The 21,558-nt window shown below is 45.6% G+C and overlaps 2 protein-coding genes across 2 annotated transcripts; both read left to right on the forward strand.

The window, feature by feature from the left end:
- Positions 1 to 6,934: 6,934 nt before the first annotated feature.
- BJ212DRAFT_1448906 (uncharacterized protein) lies at positions 6,935 to 9,030 on the forward strand (the record flags this gene model as incomplete). The annotated part of the gene is made up of 11 exons (XM_041338611.1): positions 6,935 to 6,994; positions 7,193 to 7,197; positions 7,261 to 7,378; positions 7,499 to 7,612; positions 7,874 to 7,948; positions 7,998 to 8,041; positions 8,066 to 8,126; positions 8,187 to 8,256; positions 8,278 to 8,433; positions 8,464 to 8,735; positions 8,920 to 9,030. The coding sequence occupies 11 exons, from the start codon at positions 6,935 to 6,937 to the stop codon at positions 9,028 to 9,030; spliced, it is 1,086 nt and encodes a 361-aa protein (XP_041188944.1).
- A 3,755-nt stretch (positions 9,031 to 12,785) lies between these two features.
- Positions 12,786 to 14,229, forward strand: BJ212DRAFT_1302843 (uncharacterized protein; the record flags this gene model as incomplete). Its single annotated transcript, XM_041333336.1, has 9 exons — positions 12,786 to 12,813; positions 13,126 to 13,302; positions 13,361 to 13,405; positions 13,454 to 13,534; positions 13,602 to 13,713; positions 13,772 to 13,812; positions 13,866 to 13,907; positions 13,995 to 14,068; positions 14,122 to 14,229. The coding sequence occupies 9 exons, from the start codon at positions 12,786 to 12,788 to the stop codon at positions 14,227 to 14,229; spliced, it is 708 nt and encodes a 235-aa protein (XP_041188945.1).
- Positions 14,230 to 21,558: the final 7,329 nt, after the last annotated feature.

A 21,558-nucleotide genomic window follows, 5' to 3' on the forward strand; every position in this document is an offset into this window, starting at 1 on the left:
GAGTATACTTACACTTCCTATGACTCCAACCAAAACTGCAAACACTCTCTGAGTGGCTGGATTAGTATCCGCCCACTGTGATTCTACTCCTATCGTCGACACCTTCAATAGCTTCTTGCAGCATCGTGTTAGTCAGTGTGCTACTGCCGGAAGCATTTCAGAGCTTCTGGGTCATCAACATCTGGAGACCCCTACATGGACTCCAGCCCTAGCCCCTCTGGGCCAAAGGGATCCGGATGACGATGAAGTTGATCATGATACCCCTGGCAGAAACCTGCCGGATGGTAATGGTGGAAATCCAGACGATGATCCGGATGATGAAGACGATGGCCTGGGTCCACAGGATTGCGTTATGGTACTCCTATCCAGAGCTATCAACAATCTTGCCCGAAACAATTGTCGCACCACCCTCCCTGAAGATCCTAAAGTCAAGGTCCAGGAGCTGGATGTCTTTGATGGCACTGAGCCCCAGAAACTTCGTGCATTCTTTGTCCAGTGCGAGCTTAACTTCCAGAGCAAACCCAACACTTTCCATACCGGAAGGTCTAAAGTCAATTTTGCCCAATCCTACCTCAAAGGAATGGCCCTTGAGTGGTTCAAACCCAACCTCCTTTCCGACGAACATACCAATCATCCGGACTGGATGGATGACTATTCTGAGTTCATGCTTGAACTCCAGACCAATTTCGGACCTCACGACCCTTCCGGAGATGCGGAAATGCAGCTTGAACAACTCAACATGCGCGATGGACAGTGCATCAACAAGTATGTTGTAGAATTCCAATGACTTGCCTCTCAGGTCTGCGGATGGGGTGACGGAGCCCTATGCTGACAATTCTATAACAAACTTCCTGCTTGTATCAAGGATGAAATCAGTCGCATGGGGAAACCTGGCACACTCTCGGAATACAAAACCCTTGCACAGACCATTGATGCCCACTATTGGGAATGCAAGGGAGTGATCTCCCACGAAACCAAATCCTCCACACCCAATCCTCCTGCCAAGTCTTCCAAACAGACCAATGCCAATGCATCCGGATCCAGAAGCACTTCCTCTGGAAACAACAAATCTGGAAAGACAACTTCATCTACTACCTCCGCTTCTAAAGCTCCGGACCTTAACAACAAGTTGGGTAAGGATGGAAAGCTTACATCTGAAGAACGTCAGAGAAGGCTGGACAGGAAGCTCTGCCTGTTCTGTGGTGGACCTGGGCATACTGCTCAGGACTGCACCAAGTCGACTTCACGTGCTACCAAAGGTTGCGCAGCTACAGTCAATCCAGAAACCAAACCGGATGCCTCAGACAAGGCGAAAAATAATCCGTGACCCTCCTGACTCTGCATGGGATGAGGGTCGTGTTGACTCAACCTGTGCAATGGAGCTATGACTCAACACTGTTTCCTTGTCCGATCCGAACTCTCTCTGTCCATATGTTTCCATCCCTACGTATTCCAATATTTCTGACTTCCCAGCTCTTGTAGATTGTGGTTCCTCCCATTGTTTCATAGAATCCGACTTTGTCCATGAATATAATTTACCTACCTATGCAATTCCTCTGATTCTGCTCTGTTTGTTTGATGGTACTTGTAATGCAACCATTTCTGAAGCTATAGATCTGCCCATCTGTTTCTCGTCCGGTGTAGTCACCTCCAATACATTCTATGTAACTCCTTTGGATTCATCCTGTCTTATTGTCCTTGGATATAGCTGGCTTAACTGACACAATCTGTTGATTGACTGGGTTTCGCACAGCATCGAGTTCTGGACTTCATCTCATGGAATGCCATTGACCCCTCTGATATCACCTCTGCCACCCCCAGTGGAAACTACCCCTCCAACTACTCCAGACACCTCCGCTGATACCTTCAAGCCTAACATTTCTCTAATCAACGCAGTTGCCTTTTGCCGGGCCTGCAAGTTAGAAGGCTCCAAGCAGTTCAGCATCTTCCTATGTCCTTCTGGTGTCAAGATCCGCTCCGTATCCACTTCATCCAATGCTCCGGATCTATCTGCGATCCCTCCGGAGTATCATGAATATGTGGATGTCTTTGACAAGGGAAAAGCTAGCCAACTTCCTCCTCATAGGCCTTACAACCTAAAGATCAACTTAGAGGAAGGTGCTGCTCTGCCCCTAGGCACCATATATTCCCTTTCCCTGGTTGAGCTTGAAGCTCTCCAGAAGTTCCTGGATGAAAATATCTCATCCGGACTCCTCCGCTCCTCCTCCTCTCCGCATGGAGCCCCTGTCCTGTTTGTCAAGAAGAAGGATGGCTCCCTGCATCTTTGTGTGGATTTTTGTGGCCTGAACAAGATCACCAAGAAAGACCGCTATCCATTGCCCCTCATTACCGACCTCTTAGACTCTCCGAGCTGCACCAACGTTTACACTAAGATTGACCTCCAGTCCACTTACCATCTCGTCCAGATATCTTCCGGAGATGAGTGGAAGACAGCGTTCCGGACGTGCTATGGCTCCTATGAGGTGTTAGTTATGCCCAAGGGTCTCACCAATGCTCCAGCAGCTTTCCAGTGTTTTGTCAATAGCATCTTCGCCGATATGCTTGACATATGCATTGTGGTGTATCTGGACGACATCCTCATCTATTCCCATGACCTTGCATCCCATAAGCAACACATCTGAGAAGTACTTTGACGACTCCGGAAGCATCAACTCTATGCCAAACCAGAGAAATGCGAGTTCCACTCTGATTCCGTAGAATACCTTGGTTATCTCCTGTCTCTGGAAGGCCTTACTATGTCATCTGATAAAGTCAGAGCTATCGTTGACTGGCCAGAGCCATGGAAGGTCAAGGATGTTCAATCCTTCCTCGGATTCACAAATTTCTATCATCATTTCATCTTCAACTACTTGGACATCATCACCCCACTCACCCAGCTTACATGCAAGAATGTTAACTGGGATTTTTCGGAGGATTGCCGGAAATCATTTGCTGCACTCAAGAAAGCCTTCACTTCCACTCCAGTGCTTATGCACTGGATTCCGAACATTCCTATTGTTGTTGAAACTGATGCCTCTGATTATGCTATCGCTGGAATACTGTCCATTGTATGTCCAGACTCAGAGCTTCGTCCAGTAGTGTTCTATTCTAGAACCCTGTCCGCTCCGGAACTCAACTATGATACCCACAACAAGGAACTCCTAGCCATATATGAAGCTTTCCGGACCTGGCGACACTACCTAGAAGGCTCGTCCGAGCCTATTGATGTTGTCATGGACCATAAGAACCTTGAGTACTTCGCAACCACCAAACTCCTCTCTCGCCATCAGGCACGTTGGTTGGAGTTCCTCCACCAATTCAATCTCATCATCCATTTCCGTCCCAGAAAACTTGGAGCAAAACCAGATTCCCTCACTAGACGCTGGGATGTCTACCCCAAAGAGGGGGATAAGGACTATGCTCAAGTTAACCCTCATAATTTCTGTCTGGTGTTCATGTCTGAACAGTTAGCTTCGTCCCTACGAGCATCAACCCTAGCATATCCGGTGCTCTGAGCAGCTGTACTCATGGATGTTGACCAACTCTGAAACAATATCCTATCCGCTCTCCCTAATGACCCTATCATGTCCGCTTGGATGTCCAGTCCTCTGGATCCCAGATGGACCACGGACAATAGTGGTTTCCTCCGTTGTGACAATTGTATATATGTCCCTGATTCCAATGACCTCCTACTTCGCGTCCTCTGGAACACCCATGACCATCCCTTGTCTGGACACTTTGGCCAGAACCAGATGCTAGAACTCATCTGACGTGAATATACCTGACCCGGAATACGCACCTATGTCAAAGACTATGTTAAATTGTGCACCACTTGCGCCTGAGCCAAGGTTCCGAGACATAAGTCATATGGATTGCTCAAGCAACTTCCTGTTCCAGAAAAGCCTTGGAACTCCATCTCCATGGATTTCATTGAACAACTTCCGGACTCCTCCAGCTTCACAGCCATCCTTGTCATCATAGATCGTCTATCCAAGCAAGCAATATTTGTTCCAACCCACGACACTATCACCTCTCCAGACCTCGCTCACTTGTTCCTACTCCATGTGTTCTCCAAGCACAGTGTTCCGTCCCATGTAACCTTGGACCAGGGAACAGAGTTTGTATCCCACTTCTTCCGGTCCTTAGGAAAAGCATTAGATATGATCCTCCACTTCATGTCCGGATATCATCCAGAAGGGGACAGACAAACCGAGCATGCCAACCAAACCCTAGAACAATACCTCTGGATCTACTGTAACTATCAGCAGGATAACTGGTCGGAACTACTCCCCTTGGCTGAATTTGCATACAACAATGCTCCAAGTGCTACCACTGGAGTCTTGCCCTTCTTCGCCAACAAGGGATACCATCTGAACATATCCATCCACCTGGAACGCAACCTTTCCTCCGTCCGTGCACAGGAATATGCCATAGACCTCAATGAGCTTCACCAATTCCTCCAAGAAGAAATGACCCACACACAAGAATGTTATCAAGGACCTGTGGATGCAAGGCGGATACCAGCCCCAGACTTCAAGGTTGGAGATCAAGTCTTCATCAAAGCAAAGTACTTCTGTTCCACTTGCCCTTCCAAGAAGCTCTTGGAAAAGAACTTAGGTCCTTTTGACATTATATCCCGTCCCGGATTGCATTCCTTTACCATCTGACTCCTGGATTCCATGCAGTCAGTACATCTGGTCTTCCATGTCTCCCAACTGGAACCCGCAGTTCTGAACACCATCCCTAATTGTATCCAACCACCCCCACCTCCAATAGAAGTCGACAGAGAACCAGAATATGAGATATCCAAAATCCTAGACTCTAAGATGGACCGCTGGAGACGACAATGTCAGCTTCTCTACCTCATCCAGTGGTCCAGATATGAAGGGACGGACGAAGAGATGTCCTGGTTACTAGCCATGGAACTTGGTAATGCATTGGATCTAGTTTCAGTATTTCACTCTTCGTATCCAGACAAACCCGGTCCAATTGCATTACAATGAGTACAGAATCAGATACAAGTACATTAGGGGTAGAAGTGGAAATCCAGAGCTCCTCACCCATCAGTCTCCATGTCCCCTCCAGATCCTCCAGCCTCCTCCTCAACATCCTTGTCAGCATCATCTGGAGTGGAGGCATCTGCAATCCAGAATCCATTCCAGATCCCCTCCAGGAGGATGGACTGGAAGTCCCTCTGCTGCTGGATGAAGTCCTCCATGTTAGTATTCATCCGCTCCATCACCAACCTACTCCCTTCCGCAGCTCCAATACTCTCCTGGAGAAGCCCATTGGTCTGGGCCAGTTCCACTACTATGCTGTTGGCAGCAGCAACCCAGGCCTGATCATCATACTCCACACTCCCCTCATCCGTCTCTATTCCGGTCTGCGGATTGGAAGCTTCCTCCACTTCCAGTTCCTCAGGGGTAGGGCTCCTCTGATGTCTCTTACCCTTGGATTTCAGAGATGGAGTCACCACAGCGCGCTGCCTCTTCCGCCTCAGTTCCCTGGGCTTGTCCGCACTTCCAGGACAGGAGACCCTATCGATCTTGCAGATGTTGCAAGACTTGATCTATCCAGATATCAGTACACCTAGTTCTGGACATCCGCGGCAAGGAATATCTCACCAGCGCATTGGACTTGGCATCCTCCCAGGAGCACGCCTTCTTCTTACTGATGCAACGAGTGCAGGGAGCATCCTGAGCTCCGGACATAGAAGTGGACTGGGACTAGCATACCCCTCAGTTTTGGATCTGATAGAGTTAGCATCACTCACCCTCCTAGCCACCTCAGCCCTCCACCTCTCTTCTTCCTGCACTACCCAGAGCTCGGACTGCTCAATCCACTTCCTCTCCTCCTCACATTTCTATTCTGCTTCCTGATGCATCCACTCTGCTCCTCTTCCTCTTCCTCTCTCTGAGCTGCAGCCTCCGCGAGTGCCATCTGGCGCTGAAGCTCCACAAGGGTCTCCCTAGCGGATTTCTGACCACTGGATTTGTTGCCAGACATGATATTCAAAAGCTAGTATGAGTGGGTAAAGTGAGGGAAGGAAGGAAGACCCAGGACTGCTTTGACATCCATATATCTGTGGAAACCAGAACTCACAAACTCCATCCATCAGCTTCTCCATTAATTCTCACCCTCATATTGTCTGGTCCGGATCGTCAGATCTTGTGCCTCTAGGGATCGGCCCTAAAGGGGGGATACTGTCATATCCGCATATCTGGATCTCAGATCCACCTATCTCAGATCACATCTTATCTCCGATGCTATCCACATCTTATCCCCTCCAACATCTCATCATTCAATCTGTCCACTCAGTCTGATCTGGTCCACAACTCATCTGAATCCACAACCAGTGCTCGTCTCTTTTCGGTAACCCCCTAACTCCAGGTATTTCGGTTATCTGTATATCCGTCCTGCTCCCTTATCTGCTACCTATGTTTCATTTCTGTTTCATGATTTGTGATCCATTTCTACTTACCAATAGACTATCCACATGCTTTGTACATAGCCTCAGACTCTGCTGATTGATCATTCCGTTAGATACCTATAGTATATAACCTCCTGTAACTTTCTGTAGTACCTCAGTTTGAATATCATCTTAGTTCTACTCATTCCTGTCCTCCGGACTTGAGTACCTCTACTCTCATCACCCTCCAAGACTTAGGATTGATTCCTATAGTCTATCCGTATCCGCCTCTGTCCCCGACAGTCCACTACTGTTAGTTTCTAGTCTGGACTTGTCCAGATTAGCCATACGATACTTATCCCTCATCCGGAAGTTATCTGGATCCATTACGCTACTCGTCTGACCTTCCGGACACGTTAGTCTTGCCTTCCTGAAATAAGGGGCAATACTTGGGTAAGGGGCACAGTGCATGAGCTGAGGCCAAAGCCCTTCGGATCCAGTTACCCTTTGAGTACGACCTTAACAATGGGGGACTGCTTGATGGAGGGGGGCAACTGCTGGATTGAGTTGGAGATGAAGATGGAAGTGAGGGGGACATGCTAGGTCAATGAATGACTGAATAAAATCACCAGTGTGTATGAACTAATGTTTGTGAAACTGTGTCTCTGGCCTTAGTGCAGACTTGAGACTTGGATATGCTGTGAATACAACTCTGCACACTATGCAGTAGAGTTTGAAAGACTTGGTGAATTCTGACTGTAACATGGAGCCCATTGCCTACAGCAAATGTGTGTATCATTTGCTCTCATTTATCATTTCAGTATACTTATTAATGTGCACACCTTTGCCAGGCTGTGTCCCAACTGCAATGGGGATTTCCCTTCCATTGAAGCTGTTGTTCTGCATCTCAATTCCCAGTCTACCTGTTGGCTGCATGAAGCATGTCCACAGCAATTGCCTATCCCCCCTGTATTCTGAGATTCATCAACATCTGATACCACTGGTCACTGTCATCCTCATTCTGGATATGTCTTCAGTGTTGGAAAAAACCTATTTGATAGGTTGCAGGAAGATTAATATAATTATCAGCGGGAGATCAACACTTATTATTCTTTTCATGATGAGGGGGAGTGGGAACTAGCCAGGTTCTTGGTCAAAAATCTGAATCAGACTCAGGTTGACAAGTTCTTGAAGTTGAAATGGGTAGAAGATTCTGAGCACCTTTCAACAAGTCTGACTCTCCTTTCACAGTTTAACACTTGCTCAAAACCATCTTTCACCTCAAAAGATCAACTTCTGGACTGGGTAGATGTGCTACCTTGCTTTGCAGAATGGAAAGTCTCACACCTAGAGTTTACAGGCTACAAGACAATTCATCCCATTCAACTCATTTGGCATGATGGTTTAGAGGTCATTAAACAACTTTTCAGTGACCCAGTTTTCACCAACCATATTACCATCCAGCCACACAGAGTCAATGTCAGGAATCAGTGCAAGTATGGAGATTATATGAGTGTGGATTTGGCATGGAAAATTCAGGTCAGTTTGCCCTCCTCAGTCTATGACTTAAAATATTGATCCCATATAGGACCACCTCCCATTGGACGCTATGCAAATCCCAATCATCTTAGGGTCTGACAAAACTCCTGTGACGAGAACCACTGGAGGGCTTGAGATGCACCCTGTCTTCATCACTATTGGCAATCTTGATTCAGATGTTTGATCCAAGGCCACACTTTGAGCTTGGTGCTGTATTGCTTACATGCCCATTGCTAAGTTTCATGTGTATCCTGATTATCAAACCATTCTTCAGGTGTGGCTGTGGCATAAATGTGTCAATCTCATCTGTGCCAACCTTAAACTGGCAGCCAAGACAGGTTGCTTTATGTCTGATCCTTCCAGATTCATTTGTTATGTCTTTATACCACTTGTTGCTCATGTATGCGACCTGCCAGAGGCTTGCATGATTGCTGCAGTCAGCAAAAATGCATCTCCTCTAACAATGGCATTACAAGAAAATTTTGGTGATGGAGTTCTCTACCCTCCTCATACAGGGCAACACACACTTCAACTCATCTATGAGATCTCCCAAACAATTGATGTTTGGGATCTCGACAAATTCCAGAAGGCAGCCAAAGCTGTCCATCTCTCTGGAGTCCATATGCCATATTGGCATGATTGGAGGTTTGCATATCCATCTGTCTTTCTCACTGGCAAGATCTTGCATACCTGCCTCAAATTCTTCACTGACCATCCACTCAATTGGATCAAGGAGGTAGTAGGAAAACCTGAGCTCAATGCTTGCTTCATCACTCAGCATAAGCAGGTGGGAACATGCCACTTCACCAAAGGTATCACACATGTCAACCAAATGACAGGCCATGAGCATTGCAATATCCAATGCACCATTGTTGCTTCAATTGCAGGTGCCACTCCACCTAGATTTATTCATGCAATTTGTGCCCTCATTGAGTTCATATATCTTGCCAAAAATCTGCTTCATTCTGCAGAAACCCTATGTTAAGGTCGCATGCTTGGGGGGGTTGGATCACAAGGGCTTGGCCTCAGCTTGTACGCTGTGCCCCTTTCCTGAGTATGTGCCCTTAATTTCTGAGGGCTAGGACAGTCGTCTGGAGTTTCCAGGATTTGACTGGGGCAGATAATGGACGTCCGGATCTGAGATGTGAGATAAATCCGACAGACGTCCAGATGTTACCTGGGCAAGTGGATAAGACTAATCCAGACGAAGTCCGGACTAGAAACTAACAGAGGATGGACTACCCTGGGGTAGAGTCAGAAATGTAGTCTAGGATGCAATCCTAAGACTTGGAATATGACAAGAGACTTATCTCGAGTCCGGAGGACACAGGAATGAGCAGGAACTAAGATGATATTTGAACTGGAGTATTTCCGAGAGTTACAGGAGGTTTATATACTGTAGGTATCATATAGGAATCAGTCAGCAAACATAAGGGCTATGTATGAAGCATATGCAGAGTCTATTAGTAAGTGGGACGGATCACAAATAATGAACACCAGAAATGAAATGTATGTAACAGATCAATAATCAAAAGGGAAACATGGTTAACCGGAGTCCGGAGACAGGGGCAGTCTAAATGGAGTTGGGCGCTGATATAGGGTTTGGATTCTGGAAGGGAGATAAAGATAGATCAGATCATTTGAGATCTGGATCTTGGATCTGGATATCCGGAGAAGTGGATTTAGAGTTGAGAGTCTGGAATGGCATATGACACCCTACTGTCAATGATACAGGCCCTTGCAGACTTTCATGCAACCAAAGATGCTGTCATCAAGGCCCAGGCAAGGAGGGGAAAGAAGGGTGCTAAGGAAGATTTTTTTATTCCCAAACTCGAGCTCCTACAAAGCTTCAGAGGTACAGTCGAGAGACTAGGCACTTTGATGCAGTTTTCGGCAGATATGACAGAGTGCTTGCTCATCACACACTGCAAGGATCTCTTTGGACAAACAAATTGGCAAGTCAATGACTTTGTGGAGCAGGTTGTATGGATTCTCAACCGCCAGGAGTCAATGGAGTTGTTTAACCTGTATGTGCTGTTATGTTCTTGTGGCACATCACTTGTCAATGTAATATCCATTGAAGACAAGGCAGTGACAACTGTCAATCCAGCGCTCTCCTGGGTTTCTCATGTCCTCCCTGATGAAACACATTCCATTCATGGACCTTGACCAGTTCATAATCATTTCCTCAAGGGCATTCTTTCTGAAGATGCTCTCACTACCTTTCATCTAATGTTGACACTGGATTTCAAATCATTGTCACCCACCAATATTCATACCATATATTCACTCATCGACTTCAATAACACACTCTCTTAGTGCATCAGATGTTCTTCTCTCTCCACTGATGAGCATACCCACTGGGACTACAGATACAGACACTTTTCCACATGGAAAAAATTTCAGTTGCAGCTTCATTCTGCCTTTGAGCCATGGTTGATCATGCTGAGCAGAGTGATACAAGCATATCCACCAGGTGATGAATTCCCCCTTGGAAACTGTGATAATGTCCTCATTGACATCACAGGCAATGATGGCCAAATCAGTATGTCTATTCTTATCTTCATGTTCCTACACTAATGAAAGTATATCATATTCAGCAACTCACATTACACAAGTTCAACTTATTTTTCAGCTGAATCTTCCACAAGCTTCTGACCTGGTCTTGCCATCATATCTATCCTGTTGTTAAGGTCATACTCAAAGGATAACTGGATCCGAAGGGCTTCGGCCTCAGCTCATGCGCTGTGCCCCTTACCCAAGTATTGCCCCTTATTTCAGGAAGGCAAGACTAACGTGTCCGGAAGGTCAGACGAGTAGCGTAATGGATCCAGATGACTTCCGGATGAGGGATAAGTATCATAGGGCTAATCTGGATGAGTCCAGACTAGAAACTAACAGTAATGGACTGTCGGAGACAGAGGTGGATACAGATAGACTATAGGAATTAATCCTAAGTCTCAGAGGGTGACAAGAGTAGAGGTACTCAAGTCCAGAGGACAGGAATGAGTAGAACTAAGATGATATTCAAACTGTGGTACTACAGAAAGTTACAGGAGGTTATATACTATAGGTATCTAATGGAATGATCAATCAGCAGAGTCCAAGGCTATGTACAAAGCATGTGGATAGTCTATTGGTAAGTAGAAACAGATCACAAATCATGAAACGGAAATGAAACATAGGTAGTGGATCAGGGAGCAGGACGGATATACAGATAACTGAAATACCAGAGTTAGGGGGTTACTGAAAGGAGACAAGCACTGGTTGTGGATTTGGATGAGTTGTGGACTGGACTGGACAAGTGGACAGATTGAATGATGAGATGTTGGAGGGAGATAAGATGTGGATCTGAGATGAGATAAGGGTTGGATCTGAGATCCAGATATGCGGATATGACACCTGTCCACTCCTCTACATTCAGTACTACCACTTCATTGCTGGTCCTAACAACCACCCTGAACTTGCAATGTGGACAGTAGAGTGATCATATGTGGAAGACCAGCATGGTAAATGCAGATGTGGTGATGTGATCCCATTGATGAGTGTAATGCATGCTATTGAGTTGATCCCAGAATATGGTGAAAAGGTAGATGAAAATATTTCTTCAGCTATTTGTTTGGAAAGCTATGACCATTTTTTTCTGAACACTTTCATGGATAAGGAGAGTTATCACATATTCAGTACAGAGTTTGCATAGTATCATAGCTCACAATGGTTTTGAATTCATGCATTTACTGCTGTAAAGCTTCACAAGTATCACTGCCCTAGTTTAGGGTTAGTCCAAAACCCTTGACAAGTATTAGTTTACATTGAAATATTCAGTATGACTACAGAAAAGTCTGTTCCACCAATTGCATCACTCCATCACTAGTGCTGTAAGCTCACCATAAGCATCAAACTTCTTTTCGACAAGCAAACATTATGGGTCTCTTGCTGATGCATGTAGCTTGAATATGCAGCATGGTGTGAGTAACACAACTTGGCTAGATACTTGGTAAAGTACCTAGCCAATATGTTGGGTCTTAAGTGCTGTACCTAGCTGCTATTTGACCCACAAGGGTGTCTGTACTAGACTCAGAGCTCAGAGAGTAGAAGAAATTATCATAAAATGGGTAGTCTCAGACTACAGGTAAAGAGTGAAAGGTAAGAGGTCATGCTTATATAAGCTGCAAAAATGCGAACATAAGCTAAAGAAAGTGGGGGTAGGTAAAGGTAATGAAAGTAAGTAAATCTAAGCCCAAGGAAAACTTGACTGTCACAATGGACATCATTATTTGCTGGAGAGTATGTATAAAACCAGCAGGCAGTGCAGGTAAGTGGGAAGCAAGCAAGTTGGACCCAACTATGTGTCATCACATTCCAAACCAGATAACCACATTTTGAGTTATCACTGCTCGGTCCATGGAGTAGATGAATTCTGAAATTTGATTACAGTGGAGCAGGTCAAGCTACCACTGCCTGCATGATCAGAGTGTTCTTCAATGAGTTGAGACCTACAATCTGTGCTCACAACTCACAAGTTCCTTGTCAGAAATTCCCCACCTGCATTACAATGACTAATGATTGAGATAAGGTTTGAATTGAACATTGTAATGTGTGTGACGTGATTGTAACACAGCTCGATGCTTTGCAAATGCACCCATAGATATGATAAGATTGATATGGACATAGTGATTTGTGTTCGTCTTATTCTAATGTAAGCATGGCTTATTTGAATCAAACAGGGCACAAATACAATCTGATTGTAATGTGACTATCACTGTCACATCATCTGTTCTGAACTGCCATCAAGCATTTCATCCCTCAGGATTATCTGAATTGCCTGGACCACACTATGTCAATCTTGCTCTGGCTCATCATTGGTAGGTGGGATTGTCTGTGGTCTTAACAATTTTGCTGATTATTCACTTCAAGTTGCTGATTACCTGAATCTTCTGAATCCTTAGACTGGACCACTGCTTTAAATTTGTCTGTATCATGTGTCAATGCATATTAATCTGGTGATGTAAGTTATTAGTGACTTGTTATTCATCCATATGTCATGTTCATCACAATGCAGTCTGCATGTTGCAACCGCATGTCAACTCCATATTCTGCCATCAACATCTCTTGCATTACCCCCACTGTACTCTACCTCAGTCCTGATATTAACATTGTACTGAATACTACCACAGCATGTCCGCACATCTACAATACATACAGGACAAAAAATGGCAAGTCTGTGATACTTGTGGATGCAGTTTCAAGCCAAAAGGCTTTGACAGTCACCAAAGAGCTTGTGAGCGATGTGCAAGAGAGTCTGAAGAAGATGCTGAGCAATGGGCTTTGGTCCCATGCATACAAGGTTCATCGTGGGTTGTTTTGCTAATAGTACGATTCTACTAACATTAATAACATTAATATTTACAGCAGCTGCTGTGCCAGCCTTATCAGCACAAGCTGCACATCACAATGGTGAGTTTTATATTTTTATATTTTAGGTCAATCTATAGCCTGCAATAGGGCAAGCTTGGATTGAGAATGGCCATGACTATGATCATGACAATGACCAATATAACACCAATGACATTGACATGTCGTCAGGTAAGTTGCCATCAGTCAGTCGTTATATAGTGTTCTGAATCTTGACTACTATCTTCCAATCTGTTAGATCACTCTGAGCCTGAGGATGTCCCTAGACATGCTATGGATGATATCCATACTGAATTCCACCAGCATGCAAGGATTCAAACATGTTGTGAAGAAGTAATTGGTACTAGGTGGTTAGCAACTAGCACTACTTATCCTAAGAGGCACAAGTTTAATTGACTGGCCTGAGAGGACTGCTATTGAAGCACTTCCTTCAATTATGTGTGAGGGAAGTAAGTGAGTGAAGGAGTTATAACCTATATTGGCCTAAGAAACTTGAATGCAGGCCATATGTATACCTCTGAATTCCTATACCAAAGAATCAACCGTGAGTGCAGGCAAAAATCAACCAATGTCAATATCACAGGAGTGAGATGAACCATTAGAAGATACATGTGAATGTATTGGATGTCAGATGCCGGTGCAGCAGATGTAACACACACAAAATCAACCGCACTCTATGGAGCAGCCAGTTGCAAGGGATATAGTGTGAGTGAAGAACAGGGCTAAACTACCTGTCACGGGTTGGGTATTCTTGCAAGAGCTTTAAGGGTAAGATCCTAGTGGTATGGAACTTCAGAGTGGTCAAATTGTGCAGGATTGTCAAGAAGGAGCAAAATAGATGGATAGTGCAAGGTCTACAAAAATAACGCAAGAACAACTCTCCTATAGAGCTGAGTCCAGGGGAAAGGGAACTACCCAATTGTATGTACTTCAGTTGTTTATATCATAGCATGTGAATGTCTGGAATGCATAGGCAAGAATTGTAGTGTAGTTAGTGAGCACACAATGAGTCTATAGGTAATAAAACATCATGCGCTGCAGAATGTGAGTAGTTGTGTAATAAGACCTGCAGCTTGTTTAGCAATGACATTTGGGAAAAATAATGCACCAGCGGAGATAGGTGGACATGGATAGGACATGGGAGGGCGGATTTCTGGGACTGGACCGGAGTAAGAGCGGATGGGTTGATATATATGGATTTAATGATCCATGCTTTATCTCCTTTTCTGAAGGTGAGAAGAACTGTGCTATTGATCATATGCACCTAGCGCTGGTATGATTGTCACATCTGTGAGAGACTCAAATACTGACTGTCCTCAGTTGGTTGTGCATTAGGACTTGGACTTGGCAGAATTTTTGCATCTATGAGGGCACATGACCATGGAATTCCAGGTATGGTAGAGTTCGTGGACCAGTTCTGGATTGAATAGAGATGTGGAGTGCAGAGTTCAGTGATTTTCACATGGACAATGGAAGAAGTGTGGACACATGGTGGATGTGATTGTGCTTCCCTATAAGTTCCTCTTACTTCTTTTCCTATCTCTCATCTCTACCATCAATAACATGTCTACCTTTACTTTTGATTTTTCCAATGTCGTTGACCCTGCTGCCGACAGAATCCAGCACACGTTCGCTGAGTTACATGCCTGCATGGTCAACTTGGCTGACCTTATGCCTGAAGGTCGACCTGATCTGATGGCTTGCAAGGAAGAGTGGTGCCGCAATTGGGTCAAGCTATTGGTGAGTGCTTTTTGTACCTTTGTGCACTTACTGCCCTTTCTAACAGTCTTTCAGGCTGACTTAGAAAGGTGCTCGATGGACAGCAAGACTCATAATTTGAGCCTTGCCCTCGCTCCTGAGGAGAGTGTGAAAGGTCATAAGGCCGAAGAGGTGCACATTTGCTTCCACAAGCAAATACACACTTTCAAGATCAAGGCCAAACACCAGGCTGAGGAACGCACATGTTTAGAAGAGGGGAAGTGGTTGAAGGAAAAAGGCAAGAGAAAGGAGAAGGAGGCCACTAGAGAAGACTTTGTGATGGAGGATGGCCAGGAAGAGGCTGGTGAAGACGCTGTGGGAGAGGCTGATGAGGAGGAAGAGGGATCAGAGACTCCCAAGCACCCTGCATGTGCTGGGATTCATAAGGACTCTAAGGCTGTAGAGCCTGTCCTTAGTAAGGCGAAATGCACGAGTATTCTCTGTCTTCTCTTTCAGTCGTTTTTGCTGAACTTGCTTGCTAGATGGTAGGACGTATAAGCATTCCCAAGGCCCATGTCTCACATAAGGACAAGTGCGACTGGTGCCTTAAGCATGATATCCCTTGCCAAGGTATGCCTGGTATGGGGTGCTTCACCTGCCAGGTAGCCAAGCACAGCTACAAGCATGCTATGCATCAGCGTGGCAGTAAGTTTTTCCCTTAGGTCTTTCTTCTCTATCTAACCTTTCTTTTCTTAGTGTGTCAAGCCTGGCTCCAGGCTGCGGCCAAGCCTAGCCTCAAGGCCACACGCAAGGCACCTTTGACTTCTGGTTCTGGCCCTACCACTGGTTCCTCTAAGGATATCTGTGACCTTATGTGCCACCTGGTCTCATCGCCCGAATCCTGTTACAGTCTCTGAGGATGAGGAACCCAATTCTCCTGTGTGCATTGAGAAGTGCAAGCTGCCTGGGGGTGAAGATCTGGAAGACTTCGACCCGCTTGTTGATGCGAATGCAAGCAATGAAGACTTGCTTATGGAGGGTCGGGTGTGCGCCCTCTATGCTAGGGTTCCCACTATGCATGGGATGATGCTGGAGGTGATGAATGAGTTGGACATTATTGTGATCCACTACAAGAAGAGAAGGCAGTTCCTGTAGATAGTTTCCTTTTCTTTTGACTTGAATCAATGCACATGTACATTAGAATACCCTTGGATGGCACCAAATGGAAGTGTTTTGACCGGTTGGAATCCTTGGGTGTGCGCCTTGAGTCCTAAGTGTCTGGTATCCATATCCCATGTCCATGTCCTATGTTCCAGTCCTACTCCACTGGGTGCCTAAGAGATAAGTAAGGTAAAATGAGCATGTGTGCGTGCTGCAGAAGAAGTGGAAAGATACATGTCACTTGCAGGTTTCCGCCCAGCTTATCTTCCTCATTGTGCTTTTGTCCTCTATCCCTGCTGTGTGGCAGTGCAGTCGAATCCTTAGTACATATCAATGTGTGTGGTGCGCTGCCTATGCATTCGAAGAGAATTTGTACAGTAATCATCAAGCACGTGTATAATCTAGTCCTTCAGCAATGTCTGTGTGTGATTAGAGTCTATGCATGGGTAGCGCATATCATATGTAAGTTACTGAGTGACTGGAATTGGGCAGGAAAGAAGGGAAATGAAACTGAGGCTATCGTACAAGGATGGTATGTTTTTGTGTTTTTCTGGTTTTTATGTGGATATAGGCTGATGTCTGATGTGAGTATGTGGGTATAGGGGCAGGTGTTGTGCATGGAGGTGTGGCTATGCCTCTGGGTCAAAATTGAGCACTTCATCATCTGGTTCTTCTACATCTTCTCCTACCAGGTTGTCCAATACTTCATCATCCAGGCCTGTAATACTAGTAATGGAGATTTTAGTTTCACTGCATGGAAGGTAAGGAATCAAGCAAAAGGCCGCAAAATGAAGCCTAGACACAGATCCATCTAGTTCTGACAAGATATATGACCTGCCCTTTGTGTGACGGATAACAATCATAGGTCCGAGATAGCACAGCTTTGTCTTTCGACTTAGCTCATACTCAACTTTGCTGTTGTGTACTAGAACAAAGGTACCGGGTTTGAAATCATAATCTGTAATTGAGTGCTGGAAGTGCTGCTTGAATTTACGGATGGACTGGTACTGGGCATTCTGGACTCTTTCTTTGATGGCTTTGAGATCTTCTTGTCGCTTCTGCAATTGGCGCACGCACCAGGCAACAAGGTCCGTGGTTGAGAATGTATCTTGGTCTGGGAGTGCTACTAGAAATGTGCCTTCAGCAAGATTGAATGGGAATATAGGCTCTATGCTGTGGACCATAAAATAGGGTGTTAGACCTGTCGCTTGGTGTACCATAACACGCTTGGCCCATAGGATGGCATGCGTGGATTGGTACCAGCGTGACTCATCCCCCTTGCAACTTTTCATGATGGCCTCCTGGACATCATAGTGACACTGTTCGATAATACCATTGGCTTTGGAGTTGTACGGTGAGATGTGAATCAGATGAATCCCATAGCATGCTGCTAAATCATCAACTGCTGCCTGGAATGTGGGTCCATTATCAGTAACAATTTCGGTGATAGGTCCCCACCTGCAAAGGAGCTCCTCAAATATGAATGCACCTAGAGACTTGGTGTTCTCTTTGTGTAGCATACACCATTCTGGGTATCCAGTTAGTGCGCACTGCACATGGGCTAGATGGTCAAATCCGCCCACTTTGGGCATCATCATACTATCTATATGCACCTTCCTGAATATGCCACCCAGGATGGGTATAGTTGGGGGAATGTGCAGTTTGCACATTTGCCTGATCTGGCATTCATGACACATCCTATTGTACCATTTGACATCATCAGTAATCATAGGCCACCAGAAATGTAGGAGAAGGCGGGCACGGGTTGAATATACTCCCTTATGTCCAAGGTCGTTGTGTGCTTCCTCCAGAATGCGAAGGCGGCATGCTTCAGGGACTATCAATTGGTGCTTTCCAAACGAGTTCTTTCACCATAATTTTCCGTCAAGTATAAAGTACCATACTGCGCTTTTGACAAATGACTGGTAGTCATCATTGGATAAGTCAGCAGGTCTTTTGCAGGTCTCTAGGAAGTGTTGGATTTCTATCATTCTTGCATCTCGCACTTTCGTGGCTTCTGAATGGGGGATGGTCGGGTTGGCAGGCTTGGGTTCTGTGGTACCTAGGAATGCGATGAGAGTGGGTGGACAGGTTAGTGGGTTTGGCATGGGTATGGGTGGCACATGATATCAGCTCCTGCACCTGAAATTGTGCAACTACAGTTGTTTAGGATTTCGACGCTGAATGAGTATGAGCAGTCAAGCCAATCCTTGTGGTCATTGTCCTCTGTGGGATCTAATTCTGCAGGTGGTCTCCTTGAGAGACTGTCTGCTCCAGTATGCTTGGAAGTGGGCACATGAATGAGCATAAAAGGAAATAACAATATACCTGCAATCCATTGGTTGATGGTTGTGTTGGGTTGGAGGTCCAGGTTATTGATCATGCCTTTTATATATTTCGCATTGACCTCAACCATTAGGTTGGTGACTCCGAAGATAAATATGCATACCACGTGGAGCGCACAAAATAGGCTGTAAAGCTCTAGCTTCGCTTGAGAGTAGCGGCTTTCAACTTCTGTGAGCAAAATTGAACTGAAGCGACTGGGATAGCATTTGCTGTTTTTGCCCATTTGAAGGAGTATGAACCCTATAGCAATGGAAGAAGTGTCAACTGCAAGGATAACTTCCCATCCACATTCATAATTGAGTGGTGTGGGAAACACAACAAGAAGAGAACTAGAAAGTAGACTTCTAATGTTGGGCTAAATGTGCTATGCCTAGCTGCTATTCAACCCTAAAGGGTTTCTGGACTAAGCTCAGTGCTCAGAGAGGATAGGAAATCATGCTAATAACTCTCAGTCTCAGACTGGTACTGGTAGGTGGTGAAAACTATGATGATTACATAAGCACCAAAAGTGCGAACATAACACTAAGTAATATCTGCCTATACAAGCCCACAGAATATGAAATCCCTACAGCGGTAGGAGTGTGGGAGACTCTAATATTGAGTCCTTCAGGGTCTGCATAGCTACCTGTTGTTCCTCATTTCATTCGAATGGTACATCCTTGCACATGAGGTTGATGAGTGGGCGTGCTTTCTTAGAAAAATCCTTGATAAATATGCACAAGATGCCACAGGTACCTAGAAAGCTGCACACTTCCATGACAGTGTGGCATTCCAGCCAATTGCATATCTTTTGCACTTTGGAGTCTTCTGGTACACACCCTTCAAAGGTGCATTTGTGCCCTACTATGATAGCAGTAGGTGTGGCTAGGACGAATTTGGTAGTGGATACGGTTATGCTGTCATATCCCATATGCCAGACATAGATCCCATCATATTCCCACGCTTTCCAGACCTGTTTCCGGACCCCATATCCGACTCATTCCTGGATCCCCTATCCTGTCCACCCTATGCACATTCCGTCCAGCAAGACATCCAGACTTTACCTCCTCTCAGATTCCGGACTACATCCACCACCTCACATATCTCAGTCCTGTTTCCGCCCTGCCTTCCAGATCCCCAGATCTCCGGACCATTCCCACCCTCTGTCCAAGATCCTGCGCCTATCCCCATTTAGGCATCTCTGCCTTTCTGGTTCTTGGTTATCTCTGTTTCCGTCTTGCTGATTGATCCTTGTACTAGTTTCATCTCTGAGTTCATTTACTTATGTTCTGTCTTACTTACCAATGTGTTTCCGCATGCTCATACATAGCCTTACTCCTTTGCTTACTGATCCTCTCAGATAGCCTCTAGTATATAACCCCTGTACAACTACAGTAGAGTCCTCAGTCTGAATATCATCTTAGTTCCTGCTCTCTCATCTTAGATCCTGTTTATCACCTTAGACTTGCCCAATCTTCTTCCGGACTTCAGTCCATCTGAGTTTGTCCTTTTCCATAAGGCCTAGGGATGGATTCCCTAGGCCAGAATTCTGGACCTTCGGATTTGTCCCCTATGTCTCTGTCCCAAGTCTAGGGATTGCTTCCCTAGGCTAGAATCTTGCCTTTCTGGCACTTACCCTCTTTCTGGACTTAGGTCCACTTCCTGTCCCTCTGACTCTACCTTAGGGTAGTCTACCTCTGTTTGCTTCTACATCGGACTTTGTCCGATGTAGCCCCTATTCCTTCTGGACCTCCCGTCTTCTGTACCTCCGGACCTCCTGTCCCTCATACCTCTGGGTGTCCTGTCCTTCAGATGTTCCATCCTCCATACCTCCAGACATCCTGTCCTCCTGTCCTCTGGACCTCCTATCCTTCCATCCTGTTTTCCTGTAGAAGTATTACCTTGCAGTGGGAACTCTCCTGAGCATTTCCTGCATTCCTCCAGAACTCTCCTGTGCTCCTCCAGAAGTCCTCCCGCACTCTCCACCAGAGTAGCCAGCCTCCAGAAGTCCTCCAGACTTCATCGGACCATCATCAGACTTCCTCTGAAATGAAGGGCACATACTCAGGTAAGGGGCACAGTGTACAAGCTGAGGCCAAGCCCCTCTGAGTCAGTCTCTCTCTCCCTTGAGCATGGTTCTTAACATATGCCTACATTCTTCAGGTGCTGGAGTATGTGGTTCACTACTATGCAATGCTCCCATATAAAATGATGTATTCCTGGGTTCTCTGCTATGGTTTCATATGAGCTGTCAGCTCTTTGATAGCGCGTTTTGACCAATTTGATTGGGAGGTCATCAATAAATGGGGAGGTGTGCTTTGGGATCTCGTCCTGTAGAGCAAAACAGGAGTCACCCTGATATACTTGTACCACATTCGCATGCCCTTGTGGGAGTGTTGTTAGCTGGTGTGGTCCTAGCAGTGTTCCAAAGGTCGTGAGGTCATGGGACTCCTCATGTAGCACGCACTGATCATAACCTGAATATAAGTCCATCATACTGTATACTGCATACCCGGCAAAAGATTCAGCTAATTGTTCAACAAAGGGAGGGAGTGATGAGTCTCAGATAGTTACCGCGTTCAGCGGTTGAAGATCATGTACTAATCACAGTGATTTACTGTCTTTCTTGACCATGCAAAACCACCGCTGTAGGGAACAAGATTCCTCCAGGCTTAGATTGCCCACATCACAACTCACGACGACTGGTATAGTGTGCAACTCACTAGCTATGACTTTCCCATGAAACACACCAGAGGTGCGATGCTTTCCCACACTATGTGGCGCATTCCTGCACACACGCTTAGCGCGCTCTTCCTGCACTTGGTCGCCTTATGTTGCACAGCATCTGGGAGCATCCATCCATCATCCAACCAGTCCCCTAGTGAGTCCTTTCCCATTTATTCTCATATTTAGCATCGTACCATACATTATTTCATCATGGACCCTTTTACTTACATCATTTTACATACATACAGCGCTCCCTATTCACTTCTGAGCCCTGGGAGCATGCC

Source organism: Suillus subaureus (assembly GCF_016647635.1).
Source record: "Suillus subaureus strain MN1 chromosome Unknown BJ212scaffold_36, whole genome shotgun sequence".
Taxonomy (NCBI): domain Eukaryota; kingdom Fungi; phylum Basidiomycota; class Agaricomycetes; order Boletales; family Suillaceae; genus Suillus; species Suillus subaureus.